Source organism: Chelmon rostratus, chromosome 7 (genome assembly GCF_017976325.1).
Source record: "Chelmon rostratus isolate fCheRos1 chromosome 7, fCheRos1.pri, whole genome shotgun sequence".
Lineage (NCBI taxonomy): Eukaryota > Metazoa > Chordata > Actinopteri > Chaetodontiformes > Chaetodontidae > Chelmon > Chelmon rostratus.
Window position 1 is genome coordinate 28,944,981 of NC_055664.1, and position 16,463 is coordinate 28,961,443.

The following is a 16,463-nucleotide window of genomic DNA, read 5'->3' on the forward strand; positions in this document are numbered from 1 at the left end:
TTATGAAATCACGTTACAACTCAAGTCTGATTAAATGGTAAAGAGATGTAATTATGTAAATTTGCCAGAAATAGACACAGCTTGACCGGAAGTTGTGGATTCTGTTCTTGAATTTTAAGCACACAGTAATACTTGAATGAGACGCTGTAAAAATGCTGTAAAATACTATAAAATCTGTGGACACGTGAAAAACCACGAGTGTTAATTATCACTCCAGAGAAAATGTACACGACAACGCGACTTTTATTTTTAAAAGTGACCACCGGAAGTGTAGTTTGTTGCCGCTGCGAGACTTGACGGTGTTTATGAACTTAATATTAGTGTCGTGTGTAACTTTACAGATGAATGTTTACGGAGTGACTCGGTTAGCACGCGTTTAGCCGGTTGCTAGCGGCTTCCAGCGCTGTAAGTGTGACTGTAGCGGGTAGCTGGCGGCGGCCCGGTGCGTGAAGTTCACGGCTGATATTTGGAGCCGGGGCATCGAGCTGCAGCAGCCATATCAAAGGAGATGTGTGTCGGGTCCAGGAGCCGGGCCAGCTAACAGCTGGGAGCTAGCACAGTGTCACTCGCTGTTAGCCGCGACCCTCTGTCAGCATGGGAGACGGTAACGGGGACCCGAACGCCAACTCACGGTGCCAGAGCACCGGCGACCCGCAGCTGGACAAGGCGGTGCTCCAGTGGTTGACCTGGGACAAGGTGAGTGTCCATCCGTCTGACAGGGCGTGATGATAAGCCGCCGGGGAGCCGACCACAGACCTGTCTGTGCTGCTACAGTGTACATCACACCAAACGTCCCTGAAAAATCCAGCATTTTTAAAAGACGTTGCTTCTTGGTGAACACATGGAGTAAAACCGAGTAAAGATTCTTATTGTTCAGATCGGTACGATCGTCTGGTAAAATCGGCACAGAAATTATTTATTAAAGTAAAACTTTAAGTCATTGCAGAGAAACTTAAGGAGCTGTCTGAAGCCACTGCCGAGGTCCGCTGTGATGGAGGATTATCGAGCTGCAGCCATAAAATATCAAACGTACTTTAATCAAGAGCTTCTGGTCTGAACCTCAGTGTGTCGAGTTTTTCACTAGACCCGGTCCCTGCTGAAAACCTGCACTATAATCCCTCTGATTGTAATAAACATTGTCAGTGTTCAATAGAAAGTAAAAAGTGCAGCCTTCTGAAGGGAGTTCTGAGTGTCGACACAGCGGCGTGTGTGGGCTGATCCAGCAGGGTCTCTCAGCTGCAGTGCGGACCTGCAGGCCGGCTGGCAGGCTGTCTGGGTCGTGATGGGGGTCAGCTTCGATGGTTACCAGTCGGTTAAACGGGAGCATGACTCAGCTGTTCTGTGCGTTTGTTTTGAGGTCATCTCCATCCAGAATTCATCTTCCAGATATATTCATGCATATTTTTGTCTGTGTGTGTGTCTCTGTGTGTGTGTCTGTGTGTGTGTGTCTGGCTGAATGCCTTGAATACACACACACACTGTGACCTCACAGCTGTGTAGTTTTTAAAGGTCATGAATGTTTCTGACCTCCACTGTAAATGTCAGCAGCCTGGAAAAGACTCTCACACACAGAAAGACACACACACACACACACACACACACACACTAAGACACACACACACACACTTTTCATTTTCGATTAGTCTGCCGATTGTTCGCTGAATCGATTGATGATTAGTTTTGTCTATAAAATGACAGAAAACTCTTTTCACGTCTTGTTTTGTCCTGAACTCAGATTCTGTTACTGTGACAGAAAAGCAGGAAATCATTTAGAGGAGCAGGTTTTATTGATAAATGACTTAAATTGATCAACTGAATTCAATGATGATGGTGATAATTAATGTTAACACTAAAATGAGTTGGCTGAATTTGCTTTAATTTATTGTTGGTAACTTTATAAGTAAAAGTCAGGTATTTTATATTCTGAGCGCTGTCTGACTTCCTGTCAGTAGCTCTCAGCTCATTGGTTCCTGCTGAAGTTGTAAATGTTTAAAAACACATCAGAAACAAAGTGTCATGTTTAAAAAGGTTCAGCTGCTCACTGTAGTTCAATCAGACAAACAGGAGGACACAGAGCTGTTGGGACTATTTTCAGCGGCGGATGAATCCACATTGTGTGCTGTAGTGAGTGTTTGTGGCAGCAGGACGGTGTGTGTCAGAATAAGCTGCAGTGTGTGTGTTCATGGTACTGATGTGGCACACAGGAAGAAGATCAGTCACACTGATGCGTTTCCTTTCCTGTGCTCAGAACCGGCGGACTCGGGCTCAGGTGGAGTCTCTGGTGGCGGCGGCTCGTCTGGACGACCTGAGGACCAGACTCTGCAGCAGGATGAGCTTCGGCACGGCGGGACTCCGAGCGCCGATGGGAGCCGGATTCAGCCGGATTAACGACCTCACCGTCATCCAGGCCACACAGGTCAGAACCACCAGGCGTCGGGACCTGTGCTGTGCTTCTGTCACTTCCTGTCACACTGACCAGCTTTTCTTGTTTCTGTTTCCTTCATGAGGATGAACAGTTTAATCAGTTTTCTCCGTCCCTCTTCAGGGTTTATATTCGTACCTGTCCAGGTATTTCGCAGACTTCAGCAGCAGAGGAGTGGTTGTTGGTTTTGACACCAGAGGACAGGAGGAGAGCGGCTGCAGCAGTCAGCGGTGAGCACAAACACGACACCAGGAGCTCATTCATCAGAACCCAGGACTGGACCAGGACCGGGTCTCTGCAGAGCTCGTTGAGGCTCGTTTCATCGTCGTTGCTGTTTGTGTGTTTCAGTTTGGCAAAGCTGACGGCCGCCGTGATGCTCAGCAGAGATGTTCCCGTTCATCTCTTCTCCACGTTCGTCCCGACGCCGTACGTGGTGAGGAAACACGAACGCATCACTTCCTGCCGCGAGCCGCAGCAGGCGGCTGGCGGAGCAGAGGCATCGTCAGCAGTGCAAAGTCTTTATCATTAACGCGTGTTTCGTTTCCAGCCGTACGCCGTGAAGAAGATCGGAGCAGCGGCCGGCGTGATGATCACCGCCTCACACAACCCTAAAGAAGACAACGGATACAAGGTGAGACGGCCGGGCTCGGGCTGGGGTTAAATACCGAGGAAATACTCCTCACACCTTTTTATTGCATGATGGATGACTGAAAGGTTCAGTGATTTATCATTGGAGCAAAACTTCAGGAAGTTCAGGAATCATTGATTGGGTGGCCGCTTGAGAGCAGAGGACACACAGAGACGGCGCCGCACCAGCCACACTGTGATTGGCTGGAGGCTGCCCGAAGGTTAACGGGCAGAAACATAGCAAACACAGCAACACGCCCCGAAAACCTTTAACAGGACGCGCAGGAAGCTGGACGCCACGGCGCTGCAACTGTAAATACATACTGGAGAGACGCCTCCTCCCAATGTTCAAAGCCCCCCCAACTGACTGCTGGTTCTGGTATCACGATGTGCTGCAGTTCTGTGAATGGTTTGGCCGGGTGGTGTTGCCGTCGTCGCTCCACTTCTGTGGGGTTCAATCAGCGTACATATATATTTATATTTATATATCGTCATAAATCATTTTTCAAGTTTCATGAAGGAAAGTGGATTTATTGGCACCGCCACACTTCTCTGTGCGCTCTGATTGTTCTTCTGTGAGTTCTTCTTGTATAAATTTAGAAATCCTCCCTGATGACTTCAGGTCTGTATCGCCCTCTGCAGGTGTACTGGTGTAACGGTGCTCAGATCTCCTCACCTCATGACAAGGAGATCCTGCGGAGCATTGAGGAGCAGCTGGAGCCCTGGAGCTCCTCCTGCTGGGACGAGGAGCTGGTGGAGAGCTGCTCCCTGAGGACTGACCCCCTGACCCAGATCAACAGCCTCTACATGGAAGAGCTCACCTCCCTCTGCTTCCACAGGTAATAGGACGAAGCACCCAGAAGCTAGACTCCAGACCTCAAACCTCTTCAGCTAGACTCCAGACCTCAAACCTCTTCAGCTAGTCTCCAGACCTCAAACCTCTTCAGCTAGTCTCCAGATCCCAGACCACTGCAGCTAGTCTCCAGACCTCAAACCTCTTCCGCTAGTCTCCAAACCTTAAACCTCTTCAGCTAGTCTCCAGATCCCAGACCACTGCAGCTAGTCTCCAGACCCCAAACCTCTTCAGCTAGTCTCCAAACCTGAAACCACTGCAGCTAGTCTCCAGACCTCAAACCACTGCAGCTAGTCTCCAAACCTGAAACCACTGCAGCTAGTCTCCAGACCTCAAACCTCTTCCGCTAGTCTCCAGACCCCAGACCACTGCAGCTAGTCCCCAGACCTCAAACCTCTCCCGCTAGTCTCCGGACCTCAAACCTCTTCAGCTAGTCTCCAAACCTCAAACCTCTCCCGCTAGTCCCCAGACCTCAAACCTCTTCAGCTAGTCTCCAGACCCCAGACCACTGCAGCTAGTCTCCAAACCTCAAACTTCTTCCGCTGGTTTCCAGACCCCAGACCACTGCAGCTAGTCTCCAGACCCCAAACCTCTTCAGCTAGTCTCCAAACCTGAAACCACTGCAGCTAGTCTCCAGACCTCAAACCTCTTCAGCTAGTCTCCAGACCCTAGACCACTGCAGCTAGTGTCCAAACCTTAAACCACTGCAGCTAGTCTCCAAACCTCAAACCACTGCAGCTAGTCTCCAGACCTCAAACCTCTTCCGCTAGTCTCCGGACCTCAAACCTCTTCAGCTAGTCTCCAAACCTCAAACCTCTCCCACCAGTCCCCAGACCTCAAACCTCTTCAGCTAGTCTCCAGACCCCAGACCACTGCAGCTAGTCCCCAGACCTCAAACCTCTTCCGCTAGTCTCCGGACCTCAAACCTCTTCAGCTAGTCTCCAAACCTCAAACCTCTCCCACTAGTCCCCAGACCTCAAACCTCTTCAGCTAGTCTCCAGACCCCAGACCACTGCAGCTAGTCTCCAAACCTCAAACCTCTTCCGCTGGTTTCCAGACCCCAGACCACTGCAGCTAGTCTTTAGACCTCTAAACCATGGTCTTCTTTGTTCTGAGCCCACAATGGTAGAATGAACTCCCCACTGAGGTCAAGATATCAGTCAGGCAGGCTGAAAACCACCTTTTCACATGAAACATGAACACTCCACGCCGGCTCTTCCAGCTCTTCCAGCTCTTGCGATGTGGTTCTCGGTGTATTTTGGAGGTTTAATGACAGCTAGCTGTAGCTTGAGTTTGAATGCACTCATTATAAGTTGCTTTGGACACAAGCGTCATGCCAGATGAATGTAATGTGATGAGGAGCTCACCTTCCTCTGCCTCCACAGGTAAAACAAGGAGCCGAAATGTCTGACGTGTCTCTCGTGTCTCTCAGGGATCTGAACAGAAGTTGTCCACTGAAGTTCGTCCACTCATCTTTCCACGGAGTTGGACACGTCTTCGTCCAGCAGGCCTTCCACACCTTCGGCTTTACTCCGCCGATCCCCGTCCCAGAGCAAAAAGACCCGGATCCCAACTTCTCCTCCGTCCGCAGCCCAAACCCTGAGGAGGGAGAGTCGGTCCTGGTAGGACACAGATTCTCGTTCCTTCAATCGTGTCTTAAATTTAGTATTGTGTTGTTTTAGTTTTAAACGTCCAGCGTGTTGGATTTAGCGGCATCTAGGGGTGAGGTTGCAGATTGCAAGCAGCTGAATACCCCACCCTTTCCAAACATGATGGAGACGCTAAGCTAACGTAGTTAACGAAGCTAACTCAAAAGGCGCTCTCTTCAGCCAGTGATTTGTCTGTTCTGGGCTCCTGTAGAAATATGGCAGGCTCCATGGAAGAGGACCTGCTCCCCCTGTAGATATGAAGGTCTCAGGCTAAGCTCGCAAAAACACGATTCTATTTTTCAGGTGATTATAAGATAAGATAAGATACTTTATTAATCCCCAGCTGGAGACATTCGGTTGTTACAAGCAGCAGGTAGTGGCAGTTGGAAAAAATAGCAATAGAAATAGAGAAATACAAAATACAAAATAAAAGCGTTATAAATAAGTACAATTATACAAAGGGCGTGTGCCAGAAAAAGTATGTAAAAACTATATATACATAAAAATATATGTGCAATTGCAGCATAAATTAATAAAATCAAAATGATCAAAATGATTTTAAATTTCTGCCAACAGATCCCCCTAAACCCTCGACAGCGGACCTTTGATCATCTGATATTTCTTCTTTTGTTCTCCAGGAGCTTTCTCTTCTTCTGGCAGAGAAGGAAAACGCTCAGATAGTTCTGGCGACGGATCCTGATGCCGACCGTTTGGCTGTGGCAGAGAAGTCTGACGGGTAACTGTTGAGAGTTAAAGCTCAGCGGTAGACTGCAGCACTACAGGTGCAGCTTCCCCATGTTACAGGTGTAGTTTATTCATGTTGCAGGTGTAGTTTATTCATGTAACAAGTGTAGTTTATTCATGTTACAGGTGTAGTTTGTTCATGTTACAGGTGTAGTTTATTCATGTAACAGGTGTAGTTTATTCATGTTACAGGTGTAGTTTTCTCATGTTACAGGTGTAGTTTATTCATGTAACAAGTGTAGTTTATTCATGTTACAGGTGTAGTTTACTCATGTTACAGGTGTAGTTTATTCTTGTTGCAGGTGTAGTTTTCTCATGTTACAGGTGCAGTTTATTCATGTTACAGGTGCAGTTTATTCATGTTACAAGTGTAGTTTACTCATGTTACAGGTGCAGTTCACTCATGTTACAGGTGTAGTTTTCTCATGTTACAGGTGTAGTTTACTCATGTTACAGGTGTAGTTTATTCATGTTACAGGTGCAGTTCACTCATGTTACAGGTGTAGTTTATTCATGTTGCAGGTGTAGTTTATTCATGTTACAGGTGCAGTTCACTCATGTTACAGGTGTAGTTTTCTCATGTTACAGGTGTAGTTTATTCATGTTACAGGTGTAGTTTACTCATGTTACAGGTGCAGTTCACTCACGTTACAGGTGTAGTTTATTCATGTTGCAGGTGTAGTTTATTCATGTTACAGGTGCAGTTCACTCATGTTACAGGTGTAGTTTTCTCATGTTACAGGTGTAGTTTACTCATGTTACAGGTGTAGTTTACACATGTTACAGGTGTAGTTTACTCATGTTACAGGTGTAGTTTATTCATGTTGCAGGTGTAGTTTACTCATGTTGCAGGTGTAGTTTATTCATGTTACAGGTGTAGTTTACTCATGTTACAGGTGTAGTTTATTCATGTTACAGGTGCAGTTTATTCATGTTACAGGTGCAGTTTACTCATGTTACAGGTGTAGTTTATTCATGTAACAAGTGTAGTTTATTCATGTTACAGGTGTAGTTTACTCATGTTACAGGTGTAGTTTATTCTTGTTACAGGTGTAGTTTTCTCATGTTACAGGTGCAGTTTATTCATGTTACAGGTGCAGTTTATTCTTGTTACAGGTGTAGTTTTCTCATGTTACAGGTGCAGTTTATTCATGTTACAGGTGTAGTTTACTCATGTTACAGGTGTAGTTTATTCATGTTACAGGTGCAGTTTATTCATGTTACAGGTGCAGTTTACTCATGTTACAGGTGTAGTTTATTCATGTTACAGGTGTAGTTTTCTCATGTTACAGGTGTAGTTTATTCATGTAACAAGTGTAGTTTATTCATGTTACAGGTGTAGTTTACTCATGTTACAGGTGTAGTTTATTCTTGTTACAGGTGTAGTTTTCTCATGTTACAGGTGCAGTTTATTCATGTTACAGGTGCAGTTTATTCATGTTACAAGTGTAGTTTACTCATGTTACAGGTGCAGTTTATTCATGTTACAGGTGCAGTTTATTCATGTTACAAGTGTAGTTTACTCATGTTACAGGTGTAGTTTACTCATGTTACAGGTGTAGTTTATTCATGTTGCAGGTGTAGTTCATGTTACAGGTGCAGTTCACTCATGTTACAGGTGTAGTTTTCTCATGTTACAGGTGTAGTTTACTCATGTTACAGGTGTAGTTTATTCATGTTACAGGTGCAGTTCACTCATGTTACAGGTGTAGTTTATTCATGTTGCAGGTGTAGTTTATTCATGTTACAGGTGCAGTTCACTCATGTTACAGGTGTAGTTTTCTCATGTTACAGGTGTAGTTTATTCATGTTACAGGTGTAGTTTACTCATGTTACAGGTGCAGTTCACTCACGTTACAGGTGTAGTTTATTCATGTTGCAGGTGTAGTTTATTCATGTTACAGGTGCAGTTCACTCATGTTACAGGTGTAGTTTTCTCATGTTACAGGTGTAGTTTACTCATGTTACAGGTGTAGTTTACACATGTTACAGGTGTAGTTTACTCATGTTACAGGTGTAGTTTATTCATGTTGCAGGTGTAGTTTACTCATGTTGCAGGTGTAGTTTATTCATGTTACAGGTGTAGTTTACTCATGTTACAGGTGTAGTTTATTCATGTTACAGGTGCAGTTTACTCATGTTACAGGTGTAGTTTATTCATGTTACAGTTGCAGTTTACTCATGTTACAGGTGTAGTTTTCTCATGTTACAGGTGCGGTTCACTCATGTTACAGGTGTAGTTTATTCATGTTACAGGTGTAGTTTTCTCATGTTACAGGTGCGGCTCACTCATGTTACAGGTGTAGTTTATTCATGTTACAGGTGTAGTTTATTCTTGTTACAGGTGTAGTTTACTCATGTTGCAGGTGTAGTTTATTCATGTTACAGGTGTAGTTTATTCTTGTTACAGGTGCAGTTTATTCTTGTTGCAGGTGTAGTTTATTCATGTTACAGGTGTAGTTTATTCTTGTTACAGGTGCAGTTTATTCTTGTTACAGGTGTAGTTTATTCATGTTACAGGTGTACTTTATTCTTGTTACAGGTGCAGTTTACTCATGTTACAGGTGTAGTTTATTCATGTTACAGGTGTAGTTTATTCTTGTTACAGATGTAGTTTATTCATGTTACAGGTGTAGTTTATTCTTGTTACAGGTGTAGTTTACTCATGTTACAGGTGTAGTTCACTCATGTTACAGGTGTAGTTTATTCATGTTACAGGTGTAGTTCACTCATGTTACAGGTGTAGTTTATTCTTGTTACAGGTGCAGTTTATTCTTGTTGCAGGTGTAGTTTATTCATGTTACAGGTGTAGTTTATTCTTGTTACAGGTGCAGTTTATTCTTGTTACAGGTGTAGTTTATTCATGTTACAGGTGTAGTTTATTCTTGTTACAGGTGCAGTTTACTCATGTTACAGGTGTAGTTTATTCATGTTACAGGTGTAGTTTATTCTTGTTACAGATGTAGTTTATTCATGTTACAGGTGTAGTTTATTCTTGTTACAGGTGTAGTTTACTCATGTTACAGGTGTAGTTCACTCATGTTACAGGTGTAGTTTATTCATGTTACAGGTGTAGTTCACTCATGTTACAGGTGTAGTTTATTCATGTTACAGGTGTAGTTTATTCTTGTTACAGGTGTAGTTCACTCATGTTACAGGTGTAGTTTATTCATGTTACAGGTGTAGTTCACTCATGTTACAGGTGTAGTTTACCTGTATCTCTCTCACAGGTGCGGTTGGAAGGTGTTCACAGGTAACGAGTTGGCGGCTCTGTTGGGTTGGTGGATGTTCTTTCATTGGAGGGAGGCTCACCCAGATCCTTCAGACTCTGAGAGGGTCTACATGTTGGCCACCACGGTGTCCTCTAAGATCCTGCAGGCCTTCGCTCGCATCGAGGGATTCTGCTTCGAGGTCAGAGGTCTTCAGTCAGGAAACACGACCGCTAACGTGACCGAACATTCTGTCAGTGTAGTCAGGACTGATGTCAGAAGATGATGATGATGATGATGATGATGATGATGATGATGATGATGATGATGATGATGATGATGGTGGTGGTCTCCTGTCTGTGTTCAACAGGAAACTCTTCCTGGGTTTAAGTGGATCGGGAACAGAATACACGAACTCTCCAAAACAGGAAACACGGTCATATTTTCCTTCGAGGAGTCGATCGGTAACCAAGTCTATTTTTTACTGTATTTAAAGAGTCCAGCATGTGGAGGAGGTCTGGACTCAGATGGCTCACATTCTTTTATCATTATTAGGAACAGAGACGGTTTTTAAACACAGCAGCGTCGTACTGAAATCAGTAACTTTAATGTTGTCATTAACCGACTGGCTGAACCAAACTAACATCGACACAGTCCGTCAGAGGTTCAGTGAAAAAGGTTTCACTGACTGATGATCCGCAAAGATTCCGTTTTCTTGTGTGTTTTCGTGTCTTCAGGTTTCCTGTGTGGCAGTTTGGTCCCTGAGAAAGACGGCGTGAGCTCGGCGGTGGTCGTGGCTGAGATGGCCGCTTACCTTCACAACAAGGACCTGAGTCTGAACCAGCAACTGCACAACATCTACCGGATGTAAGCTTTGAGGTTCCAGCAGAGGAACCTTGTTTGGAGAAGTTTTTTCTTTCTTTAACACAAAGCAGCTGGATTCATGTGGATGCTGCACTCTCCTGCTGCAGATGTTTCAGGTTGAGCTCATTTGAACGACTTCATATCCTGTTGGCTGGTTTCGTCTGCAGAGCGTCTTCCACAGGTTTGACAAAAAACAGCTTGTTGTGGGGGTTAAAAAGCACACGGAGCCACCAGCAGAGCGTCAGTCACAGCTGGTTAAAGGCTGAAGTGAAGGCATCAGTTTTTGGCTTCGGGAGCTGCTTCCTGATTCCTGATTCGTCTCAGCTGCTGGAAACCTCCAGTAGACCAGCAGCAGGTGATCAGGGTTCTCGAAGGTAAATAATAAACGAGGGAGTTAGCGAGTTAGGACTTTGTATACAAGGAGGACCTTCAAATCAGTTCTTAATGGAAGTCAGTGCAGAGCAGCAGAAACTGGACTAACGTGGTCTCTCTTGGTTCTGGTTCCTAGTCGAGCTGCAGAGTCTCAGTGTTTTTTCTTCTGGGGGTCAGTAAATAATGTTTTTCAGTCATCGAGTCGGCTTGAAACAAAGACACGAATCAGTTCTTCAGCATCTGTTTGAGTTAGAAACGGTCGAGCTTCAGCTGTTTCTGAGGTGAGCCTGTAGTTCATCCTTTCCACCACTGGAGGGCAGTGTGGGCTGTGAGGTCCTCCTTCATGTTGGGACGTCACATGTTGTTACAGACAGCAAGAAGGAAAAGGAGACAAACCCAAACAAAAAGAACAAACAGATGAAGAGGAAGGACACAGAATAAACAGAGAGTGGACACATGAGGTGTTGTGGAGGATGGAATAAATCCAGATGTGACTGAAGGTGTGAATCACAGCCGGTCTGTGATGAACGTTTCACAGCCTGACAGCTTCCGTTTCTCAGGTCGTCCTGGTCCGTGAGCAGGTCTTACCAGTTTCTTCTTCTTCTTTCTTCTTTGTGACAGTCGTGTCTGTTGTGACTTCCTGTCTCCAGGTACGGTTATCACCTGTCCAAAACCTCGTACGTCGTCTGCAACGACCCCCCCACCATCCAGAAGATCTTCAGCCGGATCAGGAACTTCGACGGCGAAGGTTCGTACCCGAAGACGTGCGGCGGAGTCCGGATCGTCCACGTCAGAGACGTAACCACGGGATACGACAGCAGCCAGCCTGACCTCAGATCTGTAAGACATGAAGACAGTAAGGTCTTCATCACCGTCTGCGTGGACACCACAAAGTCTCATTATCTCCAAAAAAGACTCGTCATCAAATTCATTCGGTTTTTGTTGGTTTTTAATCAGATTCTTTGGCTCAGAAAACCTTTAAAAACACGTTTGGAGCTGAAACGATCCATCGATCGATCGATCGATGATTGATTTGATTGATTGTCAGTTTCCAGTCCAACGTGTCCGATGTTTGCTGGTTTCAGCTTCTTCCTGTTGGTGGAACAAAGCGAGACACTGCAGACGTCTTCTGGTTCACGGTTAATTAAAACTGGAGCTGATCCGGATCAGTGGTTTCTAATTAAAACGACTTAACGACCAGTCGGGAGCATTCGAATAGTCCGTCCTGATTGGCTGCTTCCAGTTTGTCTGACCTTCGTTGATGATTCTGAAACGTAGAAAAGACAAAGAGACAGAAGACGTCAGAGTACGAGTATGAAGTAGAATGAAATGGAAATACTAGAAGCAAACTGCATCAGTACTAACAGGAACTGATGTACTTGATTACTTTCCTCTTCCTGTTTCCTGTGAAGGTCCTTCCTGTGACGAGGAGCAGTCACATGATCACCTTCACGCTACAGAACGGCGTCGTGGCGACGCTGAGAACCAGCGGCACCGAACCCAAAATCAAGTACTACACAGAGTACTGCGCGCCCCCGGGGAGCAGGTACACACACACACACACACACACACACACACACACACACACACACACACAGAGAGACAGAAAGACACACACACACACACACACACACAGAGACAGAAAGACACACACACACACACACACACAGAGACAGAAAGACACACACACACACACACACACAGACAGAGAGACACACACACACACACACACAGAGACAGAAAGACACACACACACACACACACAGAAAGACACACACACACACACAAAAAGACACACACACACACACATAGAGACAGAAAGACACACACACACACTCATAACGACATGATGATGACATGATCGACTGTCGCTACAGGGGCCCCACCCTCTCCTCATACACACCTGACATCATGGCGCTGTGGGTGTGGCCACGGTGACATCATCACGCTGTCTGTGTGTTGCAGTGAGGTGTCCGGTCTGGAGGAGGAGCTCAGGAAGGTCACGGCCGCCCTGCTGGACGAATTCCTGGAGCCCGAGAGGAACAATCTCATTCGCCGCTGCGTGTAGCTCCGCCTCCCACGCACCGGTCCCCTGCAGCCGTTTCCTGTCGCGATGTCACTTCCTGTCTTGTTTGTAGACGAGTCGGATCAGCTGCCGCTTCACTCTGTGGCGTCCACGAAGTTCCCGTCAGAGACTAAAAGTACGAACTGAGCCATGACGAGCGAATCATTGAGCTCAGTGTTTCAGGTGTGTTCAGGTGTCCTTCCTGATCACACAGCAGAGAGCATGATGGGTAATGAGTCCAGCCAACCAAACAGTGGTTATTTGAACACGTTTGAACGGCGTCCTCCTGCCGTCATAAAGAGTCAGTTTCAGATCCTGTTGAGACCAAATTATTCAGAATTATTCAAGAATCATTTTGTGTTTTCATCATCGAACACAAACAGAAGTTGAGTCTGCTTGAATTCAGATATTTAAACGTTTTATAATCATTAGGTTTGTCTTTATTAACTTTACAATTAAAAACAGATGTTTTCTGTCTTTGGTTCATTTTCAGACTGAAGTTTGTTTTTCTGTTTTTCCACGTTTGAATTTCCTAAAAGCACAAATTGTTTGAACTCTTCCAAAATCTACATGAGGTCATGAAATAGATTTTAATGATATTCAGGAAACGTCTCTCCTTAAAGCAGTCGGCCAGAAACATCTAACCTGGCTCCAGACGATCCACCTGCGCTCTGATTGGACGGTTCTTGGACTTCTTTTCATCTCATTTAACTCATTAGAGTAGAATCAGTTCATTAATCAGTTCTTTGGTTGCTCGTTGTGACGTTAAACTGAACATTCGTGAGTTTTTCCTTCGTTTCTCGGCTCCGCAGGTTTGTCGTACGTGTGAAACATGTCTGTGAAACAGGAAATGAATTCTGCTCTTCGTCTTCTCTATGTTGTTGAAGTTTTCCCTCACACTCGATGGATGTTATTTATTTTTATACAGATATTTATGTGACGCACGTCGCCGTTGGTGTTGTGTTTGAGGATCCTCTGTTTATTTCACTGCTGCACATGAAAGCTGCTGTTAATGTGCTTCTCTGACAATCGGCCAATAAAACCTGTGGAAAACGTTTCACGTGTGTTTGTCAGCTCTGAAGAATTTACTGAAAATGATCCAGTTTTGTTTTTTCATTGTGTCATTAAACATGAAAACTCTCAAAAAGACACATTAACGAGACAGATTTCAGTGTTTCTGCTTCTTTATTGTACGTGCAGAGTTTATTCTGTTGAATACGGCTGTCATTCATCTACACCAGGTGTGTCAGACTGATTCCATGAGGAGCCGAGTGGCTGCAGGTGTTTGTTCCAACCCAGGAGGAGCTCACCTGGCCAACCAATCAACATCAAGGAATCAGTCATCAGCTGAAGACTGAGATCAGCTGATTCATTGACTCCAGCCTGGTGTGTAAACCTGCAGCCACGCGGCCCTTCATGGAGTCAGTCTGACACGCCTGATCTACACATTAATGACTTCCTGTCGTGTTTCAGGGTTTCAGTCGATTCACACGTGATTTTATATTTGATGGTTAAAAACGCGGAAGCCTGAAAAGGAGCAAAACCAATATTTAGCTCATCATTTCCAGACGTGAGGCCCAGCTCAGGAACAGGAACCGTCTCGGTCAGCGGAGTCAAAGTCAAAGGAGAGCGTTCGGTCGGTTCAGAGCTGCAGGACTGAACTCTCGGTGAACTCGGTCGTTCAGTCATGAAGGATCGTTTTCGTCGTATCTCTCGGCTTTATTGTTTTGATTAACGTGACTTTGTGGTTCATGAATGTGGTTTGTGGGTGAAGTTTTGGAGGATCCTGGACCTGATCTGGTGCAGGTTGATGCCGTAGATGATGGGGTTGATGAGGGGCGGGACCACCAGGAACTCCGCAGCCAGCGCGTTCTGCAGCACCTGCAGTGTGCTGCTGCCGTAACGAGAGTACATGATGTCGAACACCAGCGAGCTGGTGAACACTAACAGGGTGATGAGGTGCGGCAGACACGTCTGGATGAACTTCCTGCGGTTGGAGTGCAACCTGAGCGAGGCTCGGACCAGGTGGGTGTAGGACACCCCGATGAGCGCCGTCTGCGAGACGTGCGAGAACATGAGCACGAAGCCGTAGATGTTGTTGACCGTCGTGTCGATGCACGACAGCTTCACCACCTCCCAGTTGGTGCAGAAGATCTTCGGGATGTTGCGCCCGCAGAGCGGCAGGCTCATCGTCAGGCCCAGGCCCACCCCCGACTCCAGCATGGAGAAGCTCCAGGTGAGCAGCAGCAGCTGCGCCACCCTTTGCATCGTCATCACCGTCTGGTACTGCAGCGGCTTACAGATGGCCAGGTAGCGGTCGTACGCCATGACGGTCAGACTGGTGAACTCACAGAAGACGTAAGAGTAAACCACGAACAGCTGAGTCAAGCAGCCCGTGTACGTGACGACGTGGGAGTCGGCCAGAAGGTCGTGGAGCAGCTTCGGGTAGAAACTGGACGCTCCGCAGATGCCGTTCAGACACAGGTTACACAGGAAGATGTAGATGGGCTCGTGGAGCGCTTTCTCCAGACAGATGGTGGCGATGAGGATCAGGTTGACGAAGATGGTGAAGAGGTACGACGTCAGAGCGACGGTGAAGTAGATCTGACGGTTTGTCAGAGAGTCGTTCAGACCCTGGAGCACAAACACGATCTCAGAGTTATTCTGCATCCTCACCTCAGACCAGACGTCCAGTCCGGTCGGGTTTCCAGACAGACCCGAGGTTCACAGTGATGTTCGAACAGAGCAGCACACACAGACTCAGGTTAGGATGAACAAACCACACGACAGTTTCCTTCAAACGAGCTTTAAATCCTTCACCTGTGAATCAGGCTCCTGTAAAGGTGTCACCTGACACAAACAGTGAGCAGACGTGTGATCTGAGTTTTCTGAGGCCTTTAAAAAATCCTTTCAGATCAGCTGATTTTACATCATCAGGATAAAAGTGAAAAAGAAAGAGCAGCAGACTCGTACCAGAACCAGATTCAGCTGGTTTTAAAGTCGATCATTTCATCAGGTGGTGTTACGATTTAAAGCGAGATCTTTGCTCGACACCTGAGAAACTGAAAGGTGTGAACACAATCTGTGTTTTACCGTCGACAGATGATGGAAACGTTCACTGTGCGTCTCTTCAGAGGACATAAAATGTGCAACACTGAAACCTGCCAGCTGGAACAGCATCAGTCAACAGATACAAACGCTGTTTTTAACCAGAGAAACATTCAAATGTGAGTCTGTTCACCACAAACAGCAGAAACATCCGTCAGCAACAAGTTCAGCTGTGAGTTCAAATGACGTAAATCCTTAAAATCACCCCAGAACCAAAAGAAAAGACCAATCAGAGGCACAGAAACATTCACATGGTGATTAAAGACCAAAGAAGAAGAGCTGCAGGGTTAGACGAGCTGAAAACAAGACGACAGTTCAATAAAATACAGTCAACCTGTGAGAGAGGAAATCAGACACAGCAGCACATCACAGGTAACATCACAGGTAACATCACAGGTAACATCACAGGTAGCATCACAGAGAAGCGTCTCCGATCGGCTCGACTCGCTCTTTGATCGTTTTGTGGAGCAGCAGCTGAGTGAAGCTGCCGGGAAGCGAAAGCCTGAGAGCAGCAGCTCTTATACACCTGAAAACTGCAAACAGACAGGTG

At 45.9% G+C, this 16,463-nt stretch overlaps 2 protein-coding genes across 2 annotated transcripts; one reads left to right on the top strand and one right to left on the bottom strand.

The window, feature by feature from the left end:
• Positions 1 to 341: 341 nt before the first annotated feature.
• Positions 342 to 13,848, top strand: pgm2l1 (phosphoglucomutase 2-like 1). The gene is made up of 14 exons (XM_041940575.1): positions 342 to 696; positions 2,249 to 2,416; positions 2,546 to 2,652; positions 2,771 to 2,855; positions 2,970 to 3,053; positions 3,692 to 3,888; positions 5,335 to 5,524; positions 6,190 to 6,287; positions 9,526 to 9,706; positions 9,875 to 9,968; positions 10,242 to 10,371; positions 11,391 to 11,580; positions 12,153 to 12,286; positions 12,706 to 13,848. The coding sequence occupies exons 1-14, from the start codon at positions 595 to 597 to the stop codon at positions 12,806 to 12,808; spliced, it is 1,863 nt and encodes a 620-aa protein (XP_041796509.1). The 5' UTR covers positions 342 to 594; the 3' UTR covers positions 12,809 to 13,848.
• Positions 13,849 to 14,554: 706 nt separating this feature from the next.
• On the bottom strand, positions 14,555 to 15,475 carry LOC121608678 (olfactory receptor 2G6-like). Its single transcript, XM_041939951.1, has one exon. It carries the CDS (start codon positions 15,473 to 15,475, stop codon positions 14,555 to 14,557), a length of 921 nt encoding a protein of 306 aa, XP_041795885.1.
• Positions 15,476 to 16,463: the final 988 nt, after the last annotated feature.

What these genes read in the sequence shown, in the direction of transcription:
- pgm2l1 (XM_041940575.1), top strand. Translation starts at nt 595, where the DNA reads ATGGGAGACGGTAACGGGGACCCGAACGCCAACTCACGGTGCCAGAGC. An exon ending in AGCGGCTGCAGCAGTCAGCG is followed by an intron (nt 2,653 to 2,770) that starts GTGAGCACAAAC and finishes TGTGTGTTTCAG; the next exon opens with TTTGGCAAAGCTGACGGCCG. An exon ending in GTGGCAGAGAAGTCTGACGG is followed by an intron (nt 6,288 to 9,525) that starts GTAACTGTTGAG and finishes TCTCTCTCACAG; the next exon opens with GTGCGGTTGGAAGGTGTTCA.
- LOC121608678 (XM_041939951.1), bottom strand. Translation starts at nt 15,475, where the DNA reads ATGCAGAATAACTCTGAGATCGTGTTTGTGCTCCAGGGTCTGAACGAC.